The 18,881-nt window shown below is 37.2% G+C and overlaps 1 protein-coding gene across 1 annotated transcript in view; it reads right to left on the reverse strand.

Annotated features, from left to right (window-relative positions):
- Positions 1-1,265: 1,265 nt before the first annotated feature.
- SCO1 (synthesis of cytochrome C oxidase 1) overlaps positions 1,266-18,881 on the reverse strand; it is a 33,751-nt gene continuing 16,135 nt past the window's right edge. Inside the window, exons 5-6 of the mRNA XM_069076791.1 lie at positions 10,640-10,755; positions 1,266-2,487 (exon numbers count right to left, since the gene is read on the reverse strand). Coding sequence (XP_068932892.1) covers positions 2,353-2,487; positions 10,640-10,755 — 251 coding nt within the window. The 3' untranslated portion in view covers positions 1,266-2,352. The remainder of the gene's footprint in view (positions 2,488-10,639; positions 10,756-18,881) is intronic.

The following is an 18,881-nucleotide window of genomic DNA, read 5'->3' on the forward strand; positions in this document are numbered from 1 at the left end:
ACAACAATGGAAATGGAAAATGTACACCAAAAAATTAAAAGTAAATGTAACAAAATTGTAAAGATACAGCAGTACTCAAATTAAGAGATAAGAGATGACACCTCTAATCAAATCAAACTTGAGGTTTTACTTATACCCTGTAAATTGACAAAAATGAAAAAAAATGGCAATAGCAATGTGGGAGCAGTTGTGTAATGATAGGCACACTAATACATTGTTAGTGGACCTGTGAAATAGTACAACTCTTTTGGAAAGATGATTTGAAATTATGTATATAATATCCATAACCTTTGAATTATTGACTCCATTACTGGGTTTATACCCAAGGAAGTCACTTATAAGAAGAAAGCGCAGGTGGGAGTTCCACGGGTACATACTGATTAGATGTTGATTTTTTTTTCCTCTCCAAAAATGCCATTTGTTATAGGGGATGGCTCCTTGGAAGGGAAAGACAGGAATTTGGAATAACCATGATTTGGAATAACCATGATGACGCAAGAAACAGAAGATACTGTATAGTCAAAAAAAAAAAAACTATCATTGGACTTTAACTCTTAAAAATGGAAGCAAAAGTAATTTTTGGAAAATGTCAAATGTACAAATATTAGGGCAGCTAGATGACACAGTGAATAGATCACTGGCACCAGAGTCAGGAGGACTTAAGTTCAAATCTGGCCTCAAGATACTTGACACACTGTGTGACCTTAGGCAAGTCACTTAACCTCAATTACCTTGCCTTCCCTCTTCACCCCCCCCCAAAAAAAAATATATATATATATATAAACATAATTCAACAAGCTTAAGACCCTAACATTCTAGAGAAGACAGTAAGACTTTTAAAATGAGGAAGGTTGGACTAAACTCCCAACAATTGGGAAAGCAGTAAAGAATGGTGACTGGAGTTTAGAGTGAGGATACAGAATTGGTTTAGGAGTAAACCAGAGGGAGAGCTGGAATAATAAAAAGATTTTGGTTGGAGATTTTATGGTTCTGGATTAGGATATATGGGTGATGGTGTGATCAAAGTTATGACTTTGATATCAAGGTGAGCCCAAAGATATGGCTGAAGTAGAGTGAAAATGTAAGCCATAGGGGCAGCTAGGTGGCACAGTGAATAGAGCACTGGCCCTGAAGTCAGGAGGACAAATTCAGCCTCAGACATGTAACACTTACTAGCCGTGTGACCTTGGGCAAGTCACTTAACCCCAATTGTCCTGCCCTCTCCCCTCCAAAAAGCAAAAAAAAAAAAAAAACAAACCAGAATATTTAATGAATATCCCACAAGAACAACTTTTATTTCAGGTGATAACTACCCATGGGGAAAAAAATGATAGTGAAGTCTAGGAGCACAGGATAGACAAATTCTGAAAGTTCAGGTTAAAATTTAATCGGACAAATATATTTATTCAACACTTAGGTTTTGTTGGCTCTGAACTGATTCAGTTATGCTACAAGGAAGTAAAATCTTCAAACGTTCTTTGTGCCAGTAACCCCCTATCCTTAGAGCAGTATGTTACCAATTTAGATATATTATATAATTTAGGTATATTTACCCACAAGAACTAAGATCTTATTTCTATTAGAACAACAACAAAAAAAACAAAACCCTGAGCTAAACCATGCAAAAACTATGAACATCTCTATTTTACACTCAGTGCAACTATACTACACTGTAGACCATTATTATAATCATAACTCACTTTTATTTCCAATTATTTCCACTGAAGAGATCATTCATAGGACAAAAAACACACAAAGGGCCCAACACTGTTATCCCCAACTTAAAAACAAAAAATCAAAACTTTCTATCAGCTGCCCCTTTCTAGATCGATTGATGCAGGTTAAGTAAGCAATAGAGTGGCATTTCTGCTTTTAAATACAAAAAAACCCTTTGCCCAATCATGGTCCCAGTAAGATTATTTTTTTTAACCATCAGAAATCAGAGAGAAGAGAAATAGTACTAGGAAGATTCATCCTTTTCTCTGCAAATAACTTTCCACAGCTCCAGAGTGTCTGTGAAGTCAGCAAGTCAGCAAGATGAAATACAAGGCACTGAGAGGACCACTATGGACAGCTATGATTTTTATGCTATCACTAGCTATTGCTTCGATCTCTCCCTATACTTCAGTAACACAATGAATAGCACTTCTTGAGAGATTTCCTGCTTTAATCATTACAATTCAAAGAATTCAGCAAACTTGTCTTGTTCTTCTCCTGGTCTAGAAGGACAAAGGTCCAATGTAGTCATATATAGGGATTTGGAAGATCTGAACATCATATAAACGATCTCCTAAGGGAGACAAAGTTCTCTTACTAGTATGAAAATATCACTGCAACACAAGTAACATTATTTTAGTGTTTCTTCTTGTGATCCCTCATGTGTGCAGCAATTGAACCAGCTATTTCTGAATTCTTCTTGTTTTGGCCAAAATAATCCAGAAATTCACCATCTGGGCCGATCAAGTACATTATTATTGTATGATCCACCTGTACAGAAAAAGGAAAATATAAACTGGTGAGGCAAGCAACAGCTTTGGACAAAGAGAAGGCATAACTTTTATCCAATGATTATTAAAAAGTATTGTTACCATTATCAAATATGACTTTGCAGGGCAAAAATGCCATGTAAAATTTGGGCCAAATTATGTTACAGTAATTTCCTAAGGACTGACTATTCTTCTGTGTACTGAAATGTTAAGGTAGGGCAACTGGGGTTAAGTGACTTGCACAAGGTCACAGGGCTAGTTTTGTGTTGTGTCTGAGGCTGGATTTGAACTCAGGTCCTTCTGACTCCAGGGCCAGTGCTCTATTCACTGTACCACCTAGCCACCCCATATAAAATATTTTTTGATATATTAGTCAGAGATTATATCCCCTGATTCCTCTTAATCACCCCTACCCCTAGGTCTCCAATCTTCAAAGAGTAGATATGTCATTCAGTTTTAAAAACCATTTTTAAAAAATGAAATTACTTCAAAAGCAGGGACTCCATCCTTTCTACCCCTACATGCTCCATTGTGGGTTGGGTATGCTTCCTCATTCTTCCTTCCCAACCTTAATGATTTTACACTGAAAATACCTAGATTCTCCAAAGTCTACTTCAGGGATCAGTCATGCTTAAAAGAAGCAAATGATCAGATATTTCACTGAGTACATTTTCTTGCTCTGTGCTTAGTGTTAAGGAGGTTCTACCTATTCAATGCAACTACTTGGAAATGCTATTTAATAACATGTATATGATATGGGGGAAGAGGGAAGAAAGGAAGCAATAGTATGTAAAAAAAAAGGGGGACACTAAATTTTTTTTAAATGCATAAAAAAAAGAAGGAAGTTCAGAAGGAAATACAGAAAATCAGGACAATTTTAAAAGTAATGTGTAGAATTTATTACCTCTTTTTAGGAAAATAAGCAGTATGAAATGGAAATCCACAATTTCATACAGAATTCTCTTTTTGTGTTCTGTTATGTGCATGGAAATGTTTTTTTTTGTTCAAGTTAACAAAATAAAATTAATTATAAAAATTTTTAAAGCTTGTATATATACTAGTTTATGAACAAAACATTTCATCCAATTCCTGAACTTTAATATATCTTCTTTACAGAATCTAGGAAATATAAGTGTAAAATGGTGTCAATAAGAATGTTATTTCCTCGTGCTAAGTTTAAATCAAGCAGAAGAATTTTTATTCTGAATTGGAATAAGTCTATTTGATCAAGACAGGTCACTATTAATACATTTTATATTAATATTTAACTGTTAATGCTTAATATTATCTTTTTATTATTAATATTATACCATTAATACTTAACTGTGCATAAACCTGGAAGAAGCCAAGGAAGCTAAGAGAACTAAATCAGCAATCTGGTCTACAAATTTGAACACTGAATTTAGTACTACTGCCAGGAATTTCAAATGTGGAGACTTAGGGGTGAAGGGGATTATTTTATCTTCTCCTTTATAAACGTCACCCACCAAGTAATACTATCTGAAGTAAAGTTTCTTACATATTTCTAAAAGGCATATAAATGACACCCTTCTGAAGTCATCTTAAATCCATTATCCTTTTCCCCCCTTCTGGTACCAAGTTCCTAAAACTGTTCCTAGTTTACTTTTCTCTAATTTAAGGTTGGATTAGCTAACTAATCTTACCTTAATGTCTCCAAAAAGTCTTATTTTAAAATTACTCTTCTCTAATGTAAGGTTAGATTAAACACTAATTTTCTTAATTAAATGTCTCCAGAAAGTCCTATTCTAAAAGAACAAGTGCTACATCAATCAATCAATCAAGAACATAATACTCAGTACTAGAATTAATAGTATGTTTAGTTATTTGGCAAGAAAGACTGGAATGCATACCTAATACTAAACTGGAGACACATTCATAAATACAAACATGTATTGTGTAAAGTTATTTCCTATATACATATATATGTATAGAGATCTTTCTCCAGTGTCAGGGGCCAAAGGTCTATTCATTTACAGCAAAAATTGAGGGAATTAAAATAGCTAATGAACTAAATGTCTCAAAAACAGTATCAAAATAAGTGTTTAGGAAGCTAGGTGATGCAAGAGATAGAGTGCTGGACCTGGAGTTAGGAAGAACTGTGTAATCCTGCACAAGTTGTTTAATTTCTGCTTCAGTTTCTTTGAGCGTAAAATGGGGATAATAACCCCTACTCCATAGGGTTGTTGTGAGGATCAAATGAGGTAGTATTTGTAAAGTGCTTAGCATAATCCCTGGCATACAGTAGGTGTTTGTAATATAATGCCAAGGAAAGGCAACTTCCCAGGTTCAAAATACCAGCATAGGTGCTCTCCATTATTCAGTGACCAACCAAGAACAGAGAAGATCAAAACATGACATCATTCCAAAGTACAGCATTTACTAAGTGTGATTAAATAATCTCCAAGTATTACCCCACCCCAGGACCTTCCAATCATTCAATCAATTACAAAGTTCCTGGTCTAAATACTTCTCCACCCCTAGGCTGTACCTTCATTTAGCCCACCACAAAGCCCCTCTTCTCAAATGGAGATTAGTTTCCAAACATAAGTAAAGTACATTCATTTGCTCAAACCATAGGACACAAAAAGGTCAAAAGTTCCCCACCCCTGGATCACAATTGAATCTACCCCAGAGTTACATCAAGTTTAAGCACAGCACTTAATACTCAAATGGAGGTCTTTTCTTCATCTTGACATGAGGCAAGTTCTCAGCAATCTTAGTTCCTGGGGAGACAAGGCTTAGCAAGCCCACAAGATACATTGCCAGTCTCTTCACTAATTCATCCTCTGTCTGTAGAACAGTCCTAGAACCCCTGAAAACATTAGCAAAACCCTCTCCTAGGATTTCTGTAAACATACAACCAGAAAATCCTTCTTCAGGGCTTCTGAACCAACAGAAAGGTTCCCAGACCCCTGCAACAACAGCACTGTCCTTCACCGGTGGACAGCATTCATTCTGTCTGCAGGACAGTCTCCAGACCCCTGCAACAACAGCACTGTCCTTCACCAGTGGACAGTATTCACTCTCTGTCTGCAGGACAGTCTCAGGGCTTCTTAGCCAAAAGCCAGGTTCCAGGACTTCTTCAACAACAGGACTGTCTTTCACCAGTGGACAAATCTGGCAAAACAACATCAAAACAGACAGACAAAGTACCAGCAAAACAGCCATGTCTCCTCAGTCCTTGGCAGCCCAGGGGGCAGGTCTCAAAAGTCCAGGGCGATTCAAAGTGGCCCCAGCAATCCTTCTCAGTCTCTCTCTCTGCCTCCACGTGGGTGCTGCTTCCAAAAAGGTCTTCTGCCTCTCTCTTGTCTCTCCAAATCTATGTCACCAGCCCCTCCCAGTTCAGGACTTTCTTTTCACATCAACAAGTCCATCCCACAGGTGGGATTAACAAACTCTGGGTTTTAACACAATCAATTTGAAAACCAAGCCAATACAGGGGAATCTTTAAATGCCATTACTATCACAGTGTTATAGAAATGTTTTTATTCCTTTATTTTCCCTTTCAAAGTAAAATTGATATGCATTCCATCTTAATATAAAACACTTAGGACTTTTAATAGCAGTTGAAGGTTTTCAATAACTTTTTTTAGCCTGGTTATGGGCTAAATGTAAAATCAAAACAACACTGGGTTACAAATCCAGGTAATAGTTTGAGGTATATGTGGGATCTAAATAAAGCAGCCTTTGCAAACATACCATTTACCCTCAGTGGCCACAATTTCTATCCATTCACCACCTACCCCCTAGCAGCTCCCATTTCTGTCACAATTAAATCTAAAAGATATTGTGAATTAACTGGCTACACCAAAATTATATATACCATACTAGAAAAAATCCTAGACCTGGGAATCAGAAGACCTGGGTTTGAGGGATGGCTCTAACACTTTCAGAGCAAATCACTTATTCTATCACTTGTGCTAACCTACCTGAATTATTTTGAGGAATATTCTTTTTACAGTAAAGGCCATACAAATACAAATTAAAGTGTAAAATAGAAGACATTCACTGATACACTAAATAAGTCAAGAGTTTTATAGTCCATATCATGGTTCCTTGGGACATGAACATAACTAAGTGCCCACGAAGAGTTAATATATGTACCTGGTAAAAACTGACTTACCCTCTAAGACTGGATAATTAATCACAAGACTGATATTCATTATTATTACAATTGAAACTGATGCTGTTCAGGTTTAATGTTAGTTGTTGATTCAGACCTAATTTATTCTGTCATATATCCTAGTCTGCTAGAGTATTCCTGGTTTTGGAGGACCTGCCTGAAGTAGACAGGTGCAATCTTGGGCAGGACCCCACCCAAATAGAAGACTTTACACATAAAATCCAATCTAGGTGAATTCTTGCCCTTAGAAAATATCCCCATATCATGCTGTACCCCTCCATTTTAGAGCCTAGGGGAACCCATCTTATGGAGGAGAAAACCAACCACAGTGGTCTGGGTAGAAATGGATTCCTTTGTCCAAATTGCTGTAGGCAGCTGAGTCTCACAATCAAGTCATTTCTCAGCAGGAGGAGCTGAAGGCTTTGAGCCTATCTCCTCATTACTATGTCTACCCCCCACCCTCCATTAATTGTTCACCAATCAGAGCTGATTTTCACAACCTAGGGTACCTCCTTTTAAGCATTCAGTGATAGCCATGGTTTTGTCTAATTATGGAGAGAAGCCATTAACCATCAATTTATCAGCTAGCCTAATTAATAAATTGATTATTAATTACCCAGAAACTCTGTCTCTCAGGCTTTCAGTTCATCTCAATATGAACCCACATCCTCTGAGTGAAAATTCAACTCTTTTTTTCTACCATACCACAATACTTCCCAAAATGCAAAGGGGAAAAAAAAAAAAAGAAAAAGCTCTCTGAATCTTTAATCCTCTGTGCAAGGCAAGCTAGATACTTGGACCAGGTGTGGGTATCTGATTGTCATAAGGAGGAATCACTGCTCTAAGTGCCTGCTACTTTTCTCCAGTGGTGTGTCCCAGTTCCTCTCTCTGCAATAGGGCCATGCACAAATCTATGATCGGGAAAGCATGGAGATGAGGAAAAGTAAATGATTCACCCCCAGTTGCCCACACCTGTGGCCGAAGTACTGTGCTTTTCCCTTCTTCCACTCCCTATCAAATGGAACAAACTTGCTATGTTAATCTTATTATTTTCACTGACTTTGATCTGAAATTTATATACTCAGATGGGAACTATATTTTAAAATATACCATTTTAAAATGGAGGGAGGGGTTTAGCCCCAGTTTGGGAAACTACATTAAAATAATCTTGGCTTTTGTCCTTCAACTTCTCCCCTTAGTTATTCTAGAGATTTACTGAGTTTATATATACTATGTTTTCCTCAAGAGATGACTATTTAAGTGAAACAAAGTTGAAACACTCAAAGGAATACAGAATTGAAAGTTAAGGAGCTGAGAGGAGGGTGTAGGTAATTTGTGGCTGTAATGATTCCATGTTACTTCCTGATGAAGGGGGATAGTAACAAATTCTCAATATTCCACCAACAAGAGATATATTAGAGTTAAAATGCTAGCATTTGCAGAGATTTAAGCCTACTGCACATTACATCTTAGGACAAATTATTTTAAAATGGATAATCAGAAGAATACTTAAGTGATATTAACATTCCTGGGAGAAGAGGCTTAAACCAGCTTAGAACTAGATAATTATGGAAATTGAAGAAAGACCCTTTATGAAATGTAAAGCTTGGGGGGCACTGGGCTCTAAAGGGATAGGAGGGTTGAGGATTGATAATATGAAAGTGTAAAAAAAAAATGTTTTTCAATTACATCAAGGCATAGTAGGAGGAAGAGATCTGTAAATGGATTCCTTATTGCCAGTTTCTTTTCTTTTTTTTTTTTTTTTTTAAAGCAATCGGGGTTAAGTAACTTGCTCAAGGTTACAGGGCCAGTTATTTCTGGGTGTGGTGCTAAGTATCTGAGCCCGGATTTGAGCCCTAGGTCATCCCGACACTGGAGCCGGTGCTCTTACTTGCCGTGCTACCTGGCCACCCCATGCCAGTTTCTTCTTACCATGATTAATACAGCAGTCCAATTTTTCTTTTAGGATTCCTCTATTTATTGTTTTGGGACCATTGCTTTTAAAGAGAGGAAGATACAATTTTAAGTTATAACTTAGGAAAAGGGAATTCTCCATATTATGGCTAACCAAGAAAGGCAGAAATGATAGAGAAAGAGAAAAGAAGATAATAAAACTGAAAGGAAAACAGAGTGGACTGAAACAGAACAGGAAAAAGAAAACCACAAAGGAAGGGAAAAGGGGTAAGAGGTACAGGGTGATAGAGAGACAATTATGAAGGTAAAGAAGAGAAGTTTAGTAAGCTGGTTCAGTGGTAAGCTTTTTTGTTACATATTCTATTCACCTGAACAACAGATTTTAGAAAATATCCATCACATGTTGTAACTCTCCTCTGAAACTGATATTGTCTTTTCTGGAACAGGAAGTGGATTATTTGCTTTTCTAATTAAACTCTAAAGATTATTTGCAGAAAAGGTTTATTTTCCAGTGGAATTATGAAGGTTTTGCATAGAGATTTTTGGTATAGAGATTTTTAAGGTTGTTTTACTTCTTTCACTGATGAAAGGGGTCTCATCCCACAACTTTAATTTATTTATTTTTATTTAAAAGACTGATTTCCTTATTTCACCCAGGCTGGAAGTACAGTGGGTACTCATGGGGTCTTAATACCACTACTGATTAGCAGAGGATTTTCAATCTGCCCTATTTCCAACCTGGGCCAATTTGCCCCTCTCCTTTGGTGACCTAAATCCTACCCCACCTCCTTCAATCCGGGGGTTTCACCATATTGATGCTAGACTTAGTGTGAACATTTGATTGGCTTAGCCTTAGCCCACTGCAGCTCAAAATGCCTGAGCTCCAGATACACCTGCAGCTTCAGCTTCCTCAGTAAGAGGGATTACAAGGATTATCACACCGGGTCAGAACTTCTTAAAGATTGCAGGAAAAGGCAAGCATTGTGGAACAGAGGAAAGTGCAATAGGTGCAATAGCTTTGGAATCACTGGAAGCAAAGCTTACCTCCATATACTACTGGAAGGACCTTAAGTAATTTAACTAGGCCTTAGTTTCCTCATCTGTAAAATAAGGGATAGATGGCCCTTGAGGACCATACCAACTCTAAAATGACTATCCTATAATCTTTCCCTCTATGGATCTCAAGGTCTACCACCCTTTCTATACTGGAAAAGTCTATGCCTACTCAAGGAACATAATTACATGGTCTAGCATCAAAAACCTGAGGACCTGAATTATGGCTCCCTCTACTGGTAAATTTACCCAATAACATTAGCATAAACATTTGCTGGAGTTCAAAGCTAAGAGGACTGGTAGTGAAAGCCCCTCTTCTACAGATGAGGAAACTTGAGGCCCACAGAAAGGGAGAGAAATCACACAGGTAATTAGGATAGGCATAAAATCTGAACCAGGGTGTTTTGATTCAGATACACTGCTTTTCTCATACCATTTTGCCTTTTCCTTGTCTCCTACCGCTGAAACTTAACCACTAATTTCCAAAGACAATATCACCCTTAGGGCTTCTAGGAGTGGTGGGGCAGGTAGTTGGAGAAGCTTGTATAAAGTCTGGGAACCTATGGAAAATGGGTGGGCAAGTCTGGGAGATTATTTTGTGCCCCACTGGCAGTGTTAAGGCTAGAGACCTTCACATGAATTCAAGCTTTTTATGAGTGAACCCCAACTTACAAATGAGTTCTATTCCAAAACTGTCAGCAATCTCAATTCAGAGCATATTTTCCCACAGAAATAATGCTATAAGTGAGGAAACCAAGTACTTTAAACAATGAAAATCTAATTTGTCCACAAATGATAACTTCCTCTTCCTTATGCAATGGTCTGAAGACTGAATGAAGCCCAATTACAACCTTGAAGTTTGGTCATTTATCCCCAATCCATTCTGATCTCAAAAAACAAAGATACTTCCTTAAAGAAATGTGTGTAGCTGGTGCAATTGTCTTTTGTTTCTTTTTTTTCCTCATCCCTGAATCTGATGACATTCTCCAGAGGTTATTATGGGAATATACGAAATTAAGTCTGGAACGAGGCATTTACTTACTATATAGTCCTCATCTTCATCCTTGGGTCCTGGGCTGTAATAAACTCTGTATGCTCTGGCAACTTGATCAATCTCTTTTGGACCACCTGTCAAGCCAACTAGCTTGGGAGAAAATTCTAAAAAGGAAACCAACAAATGAGAATGGTATTGAAATAATACATTCAAAACAGTCTTCTCTACTTGAGAAGTTAGCATTAATTTTCAGTGTTAAATGAAATATGTTGGTTTTAATGCACCCCATGATTTTGCTTGACCCTAACCATTTCTCAGCTGCTATGGTGCTAAGAATTTCATCTGGTAAGGTCATGAGAATTAGTCTAATACAGATCAAACTCTTTAATGGTAACCACCACTACAAAGCCAGGGTGCATTTATTTTAAAGACTTATAGAATGTTAAAATGGAAGCGATGTCAAAAATTATCTAATCCAACCCATTCATTTTACCAGTGAGGAAACGAAGTTCTAGCCAGGTTATGTCACTTGCTGGAGGGTTAGGGGTAGAAGCAGGAGTCAAATCCAGATCTCTCAACCATTTCATTTAAACCACTTCTGGGGGTTAATAAAAATTTTAAAAGAAATACCTAAGAAAAGGTTTCATGTAGAAGATATAGCTAAAAAAAGGTCAAAGAATAAGGATACTTTATAAGTACATAGTGATGATATGCATTGTGCAACCTAAGTAGTTCTTAAGAAGTTATACACCAAAAAATAAAAAATAAAAAAGAAGTTATACACTATCTTCAAGTAATTTTCTTAATACATTTAATGTTTAGTACCAGTATCAATCCCTAACTATTGATAAAGAAGAGTTGGTTATGACTGGGTCACCTTTCCACAACATCAACTATAATAAATTTCTTGGCTAAGACTATAAATCATTTAAGAATCTGTCTTGAAGTTTTAAAGAAAGTCAGATCAGAGAAATGTGGAAGACATTTCACCTAGATTTGTCATAAACTGAGACTTTTGCTATCAAAAGTACTTTCCACAGGCATAGAAAATATATTTTCCTTTTTTTGGATTAATTAATTTTAAATTGAGTAGCTGTTCAGGAATCACAAAGTAGATAAGTTTGATTTTCTTTGTCATTCTACTTAAGGAGAGGAAAATGAAGACCATTAGCTACATGTCGATATTTTTTAGTTTCTTACAGACTGCTAAAATAAGATTAATTTTTGCTACTTCTAAAGAAATCCTTAATTTCAAATAATTGAGAAATTTAATATTAAAAAACACATGTAAAATATGTTAAAGCTATATTTGTTGAACAAAAATAGTTACAATATGTAAGGTGGGTGTTCCAGTCAAACAAATAAAATATCTTATTTTTGGTGATGGTTGTAGCTGTTCTAATAACACATGATAAAACCCAAAAGCCATGATTTGGATTGAACTGAAGATGACTCAGCTCCCAAAGCCCTCATGAAGCATTTGCTTCAATTTGCTTTCATAAATAAAATAGCTGTATCATTTTGTTTTCCAACGTAACTATAAAATTTATTAATAAAACATTCAATCAGTTAATAAGCATTTATTAAGTGCTTACTATGTTCCTGACATTATGCTAAGTGTAAATATGTAAATACAAAGCCCCAAAACAATCCATATCCTCAGGGATCTTACATCCTAATGGGGGAGACAACATATATAAATCAGAACATGCAAAATAAGTACAGAGGAAGACAAGATGCAAAAAAAAATTTTAAGATACATAACAGAAATAGAGGGAATTGGGGGTGGCTAGGTGGCGCAGTGAGTAAAGCCCCGGCCTTGGGGTCAGGAGGACCTGAGTTTGGTTCCGGTTTCAGACACTTAACACCCACACACACACCAAAAAACTAGCCATGTAACCTTGGGCAAGTTACTTAACCCCAATTGACCTCCAAAAAGGCAAAAAAAAAAAAAAAGAAATAGAGGGAATGGCATCACCAACAGGAGGGACTAGAAAAGGCCTTTTGGAGGATATGGTGATTGAGCTGAGTTCAATGCAAGGATTCTAAGAGTCAGTTTGAAATGAAGAGCATTGCAGGCATGGTGAATAGCCAATGCAAAAATGTTGTGCATGAGATAAAGCAAAAGCAACAGTATGGCAGGATCAGAATGTGTAGAGGGATGGAAGAATCTAAGAAAACTGAAGAGGCAAGAGGGAGACAGGTTGATCCTGGAGATAACAGGGAGACACTACAGTTGGTGGAAAGGAGAAAGGTTTGGGAAGAGAGGATGCTCACCTACTTGAGGAAAACTATTCAGAACTTAACACTTGCCCCCTTGAAGGGAGGTTTTCTAAATTGGGCTGTTCTCAGATTCTTTCTCTCTTCCCCAAGTCACCATGACCCATACCAGAAGACTGAGTGCATTCTTTAGGTAATTTTTTTTAATATATAAGAAATCACACACACACAAACATCAAATACACACTGTCCAAAATGTGGGCAGAGTTGCAGAGAAAAGATAAAGGGTGACAGAGAGAATGCCTGACAATGTTTCTTTCCTTGCAAGTTAATTTACCTTTGATTTGTAGAGAGGTCAGATGAACAATCCACCTCTAGGCCAAAGCCCAAATTTAGTTCCTCAGGGTAAAGTAGGGGATGACATAAAATGAAGCAGGTTCTAGTTTACCAAGGCCTAATGCAGGTTCTCCTTATTACAACCATAGTCTTAGGCCCAGTCTGTATTCTTTGGGTGGTATCTAGGTCCCAGAACAGTCCCCTTTTTTCATTATCCCATATTCTCACTCAGCAACTAAGGACTGTTTCACCTTGTCAAGGTACCAGGAGACCAGGCAAATTATCATTCTTTGAGATGGTCAGGAATGATCTCACTGCAGTTCTGCCAAGCAGGCTTTCTTATGGGAGTCTTAAAACCTAAGGAACCTCTAAAGAACTTGTCCTAAATGGCCATGGGAGATTGTGGGAGCTGCTCTATTACTTCTATAAATTGTGCCTGCATACAGGAAATCCTGGTTTGGCTCATGCAGGCAGAGAGCATTTGGTGATTAAGGGATAACTGAAGATTAAGAGATAAGGCACCCTAAAGATGTGAGACAAGTCTAGTGCCAGGGCCCTGACCAGAGCAAGGGCAAGCCAAGTAGAAGGATCAAGCTGGGGGCTTCAACCCCAAATGCTCTGGTAAAGCTACATTATCAGTTGGTTTAGACTACTGTGCTGTGCTAGTTGTCTTAGGTATTTTGGTGGTGCCAAATGTAGGAAAGAAGATCAACTCCTAAGTAAATAACCTAAAATGTATAGTGTATCTGTTACAAAAACAAAACCTAAATCTACCTTTAAGTAGGAAAGCTATTATGACAATATTTAGAATCTGGAAGTGATCTTAGGGACTATCGAACTCCCCTCAAGAAACTGCGGCACAAAAGGGTTAACTGATTTGATCATCATTATCAAGGTATTTAAGTGATTTATTTGGTTTATCCAAGGTTCTACAGCCAGTCTGGGATTAATATAAAACTGGCCTAGTACAATAAACACATTCAGTGCAATGTAACAGCATGCTTGTGGATATATGGATCAAAATGCTTTATTGGAAATGAAGCCCTAGTCTCTATCAATAATAGTAAATGAAGAATCTCAATGGAGTCAGGGATGAAAGAACTTCTAACACCTATTTTGTGAAAATGAATTACTAATTTCAATGTGGCAGTTAGGTTGCTGAGATGAGCCCTTGGACATTTAGTCTAAGGACCATTTGATAAGGAAAAGGAAAATATCATTTGGGGAATGAACTATGTCTTAATTTTTTTTATTTCTAAAATTCCTTTCAACTCTAAATTAATTTATTCTATTGGCTAAATATCTTTTTCAAGTTAGTCTTGGAACCTAGTCAAGGGGAAAACTATTCTGATTCCAGATAACTGACATAATATTGCAATGAAAGTGAAGAAAACTAGAGGTCAAGACATTAGTAGCCTTAACCTGGAGGTGGAATATAAAACAATCCAGTTTTACATTATTCAATCAAGATCAAATAAGATAGCAACTGGTGAGGGGAGCCCCAAACCTCCATTCTCTTTGAACCTTAACAAAATAAGCAGAACAACTTAAAATTATTGAAAATTCCATTCAGCAGTGCCAAGTCTATGGGATAGACAGTAATAGCCCTATAGAAATAGTGTAGTGAGGACACCTGAATTCCCTTTGGGGTCATACTTAGGAAACAAAATATCTTAAGAGTGGATTTATCTCCCTCATCAAAGCCAGAAAAATGTTGCTACCTACCCTCAATTAGTAGCTATGTTAATGTATCACAACCTGCAATCACCATTTCAGGCTCCTTCCTTGTATATATTCAGTAACTTTGAAATGCTAATTAATGCAGACCCTTCCAGGCCAATCCATTGACTGTGTATAAAGGAACTGGAGATAATACAATTTTACATTCCAATCACCAAGAGTCATTTCCAAAATAACATCTTTTTCTCCTCCCTTACAAGCCAATAATTTACTGAGGCCTAAAACAGATGGCTAACAGAAGTTATTTCTACTCCTTCTCATTTACCCAAAAGAATGAAATGTTTATTATATGTCTTTTAAAGGAACAATTTCAACCTCTTAATGTTTTTATGGACAGTAAATATTATTTTTATACTGTAAGGAACACTGAGACAGACTTCAATAATCAAAAGTTATATCAATTGGTTTTTTTTTCAGTTGCAACAAGTGATTAGAGGTGGAGAAGGTCCTTTTCTCATGTTTACTTTCATACACCTTTGCTGGAGTCCATTTAACAAGGCAATGCTTTAGCTGATAAATTAACAATACAAACTTACACAACACTTCATCCTTTATCTTTGCATTCAAAATGCAAGGATGTTAATAAGTAATTTCACATTTACTCAAGAACAGGCTGGGCAAACAGTTAAATCATGCACAAAATGCCTTCTTCACATATCTTCTCCCTCTTCCACCTCTATTAATCCTACAAGTTTAAAACCTTATTTGGCAAATGGATGTCACTTCTTTAAAAAATTACAATATATATCCATGGGACAAGTGAACACTTTTTCTCGTACACTTTTGTTTTGGTAACTTTTAAGGCTGGATAATCTTTGCTGTTTAAAGCTAAATAAGAATTAAGAATATCAAATACCAAAATAATAGGCAGCATCTATTTAAAGCCATCAGCAAGTATTACGTGTAATGGGGAGAAGCTAGAAGCATTTCCAGGAATATCAGGGGTGAAACAAGGGAGTCCACTATCACCCCTCTTATTCATTCTGGTACTAGAAATGTTAGCAGTAGCAATTAGAGAAGAAAAAGAAATCAAAGGTATCAAATTAGGCAAAAAAGAGATCAAGCTATCATTATTTGCAGATGATATGATGATATACTTAGAGAATCCTAGAGAATCAAGTAAAAAACTACTTGAGACAATAAATAAATTTGGCAAAGTTGCAGGATATAAAGTAAACCCACATAAATCCTTGGCATTCCTGTATATTTCTAGTGAAATTCAACAGCAAGAGACAGAAAGAGAAACCCCATTTAAAGTTACTGTAGACATTATAAAATATTTGGGGATCTACCTGCCAAAACAAACCCAAGACCTATATGAACACAACTACAAAATACTTATCACACAAATAAGTCAGATCTAACTAATTGGAAAGATATCAATTGCTCATGGCTGGATCAAGCTAATATAATAAAAATGTCAATTTTACCTAAATTATATATTTACTGCCTTACCAATCAATTTACCAAAAAACTACCTTATAGAGCTAGAAAAAATAGTAACAAACTTCAATTGGAAGAAGAAAAAGTCCAGAAATTTAAGGGAATTAATGAAAAGAAATGCTTAGGAGGCGGCCAGGTAGCACAGCGAGTAAGAGCACAGGCTCCAGTGTTGAGAAGACCTGGAGATCGAATCCCGGGCTCAGACACTTAGCACCCACCCAGAAACACCTGGCCGTGTAACCTTGAGCAAGTTACTTAACCCCAATTGCTTATAAAAAAAAAATACCACTTGAACAAACTGACCCTCCTTCCAAAATAACTGTCAGAGGAACTGAAGGATTTGCTTCTAACTGATAGAATAAAATTGGGAGCTAAAGTACAGGTAAAACAGGAGCCAGATGATGTTCCCAAGGCTGCAGAGATTATAGCACATGGAAGGGATAACACTGTAACTATTTTTTATTCCAGAGAAGATGATTACAAAATTGTGCCCTTACCTCATATATTCTACCATGAGTGAGGCTACAATAATGGGCTCATGGACTCCAGAAGTATGGTTGATCCTATATCTACCTTGTTTCTGGTTACTGTCTCTTTGCTTCTTCTTTCCTTTTTGTCTGTTCACCTTGTTTGATAGATTTGTTTCCACAGGCTTGGTACCCTCCACCTGTAGGTGCCTGATAGCTTAAGCTGGATGTCACCCCCTGTCCACAAATGTGATGTGTCACCCTTGGTTCTGGCATCAAGCACATTCTCAAATGGGACCCCTTGGGACAGGTACATCTCTAGTCTGATTTTGGCAACAAGTAGCCATGGAAGAAGAGACCTTAGCCCCTTACCCCAAGATTTTGGGGCCCCATTTCTTTGCGGGGGAATGATGGGGAACTTGTGCTCAAGCCCCACCCTCAAATATTGTTTTCTGTGTTTATTGTGTGCTATCCTTGTTATATTGTTGTAAAATTCTGTTGGTACCTGTTACTCCTAAAACTCATATTAACCTAAGTAATGAAATGTATTGTTAATGTATTTTTGCCAAGTAAAGGACATGAAAGATCCTGGGGCCAAATGAAATGTTATGGGATTTAAAGATCTTCCATGCCCCTTGAATTTGCTGACATAGCAGGAAGGGGTGGAGCAAGAGGAAGAGGAAGCAGAAGCCAAGCTAGAGAACTTGTGGTGACTGGAAGTATGGTGGCAGCAGCAGCAGCTGCGGTAGCACCTCGAATTCTTGTTTTTGAGCCAGCCAGAGTTTCTGCTAAGGACTCCTGCTGAGGACTGCCAGGGATGGGAACTGTGGTGGACTGGAGCTATTGGGAGCATGTTTTGTGGATGCTGAGCAGTTGTCCTGAGTGAGGAGAGGGGGACCTTTGCCTGAAGTAGCCTGTTCTGTTTTGAAGGCTTGAGAATGTGAGTATTTACTAAACTGACTACGTGTGCCAACTTCATAACTACTGTGATAACTTTGACTTTCTGGTTTGGGGACTCAGTTTTCTGGTATTTGAATAAATGTTCTAGCTTTATTCCCTATGTAGAGAACCTGGTATATTTTATGATTAATAACCATATCAGCATATTTATAGTTACCATAGGCATAGTGAATACTGCATTGTTAATACATTATTTTCTCTGGCTGTCCCTTATTCCTGGAATGCTCTCCGTTCTCAACTCTGACTATTGACCTCCCTGGTTTCTGTTAAGTCCCAACTAAAATCCCATCTGCTACAGGAAGTTTTCTTCAACCTCTCTTAATTCTAGTTCCTTCACTCTTTTCATTATTTCCTATTTAACCTGTAAGAAGCTCATTTTTATATTTGTTTGCATGTTGTCTCCCCTGTTAGACTACAAGTTCTTTGAGGGTAGGGGCTGTCTTTTGCCTCTTTTTTGTATCTCCTAGTGTGTAGCACAGTGCCTGGTACATAGCAGGTATTTGATAAATGTTTACTGATTGATTATAATTACTCTGTAGCCCTACCTACACATTTTACTCAGATCACCCACCTGGTCAAGCCCCATGTTCCTTTCAGGATCTCCAGCTATCTGATGCACCTGTCTCAGAGCCCAAGGGGTAACTATTTTTGGAAACAGTGGCTTTAAAAATTCCATTGCTATTAGACAGGGAAAAGGTTGTATGGAGTATAATGGGAAAAGCACTGCACTTGGAATCAATATTCTGGTTGAAATCACAACCTATGTGAGCCTAAACAATTCATTTAATCTGTTTTCTCATCTGTAAAATAAAGAGATTTAAAAAAATGGTTAGCTTTCAAAATCTTTTTTTTTAATTTTTCAAATGCTTTATTAACTTCTGATTTTACACCATTCATTTCCGCCAGATTTTGAGTTACAAATTTTCTCCCCGTTTTTTTCCTACCCACCACCTCAAAATAGCAGTCCCACAGGATATCCCCTCCTCCAATCTGCTCTCTCCCATATTTTCTCCCATATCCCTTTCGACTTTTCCAGTAGGGCATGGTGGATCTCTATGCCCCAGTGCCTGTATATCGTATTTCCCAATTACATGTAAAACAGTATTAATAATATATATATATAT

This window comes from Petaurus breviceps, unplaced genomic scaffold (genome assembly GCF_028583685.1).
Source record: "Petaurus breviceps papuanus isolate PSGF00001 unplaced genomic scaffold, PetGlider_PUasm1.0 90925, whole genome shotgun sequence".
NCBI classification, from domain to species: Eukaryota; Metazoa; Chordata; class Mammalia; order Diprotodontia; family Petauridae; genus Petaurus; species Petaurus breviceps.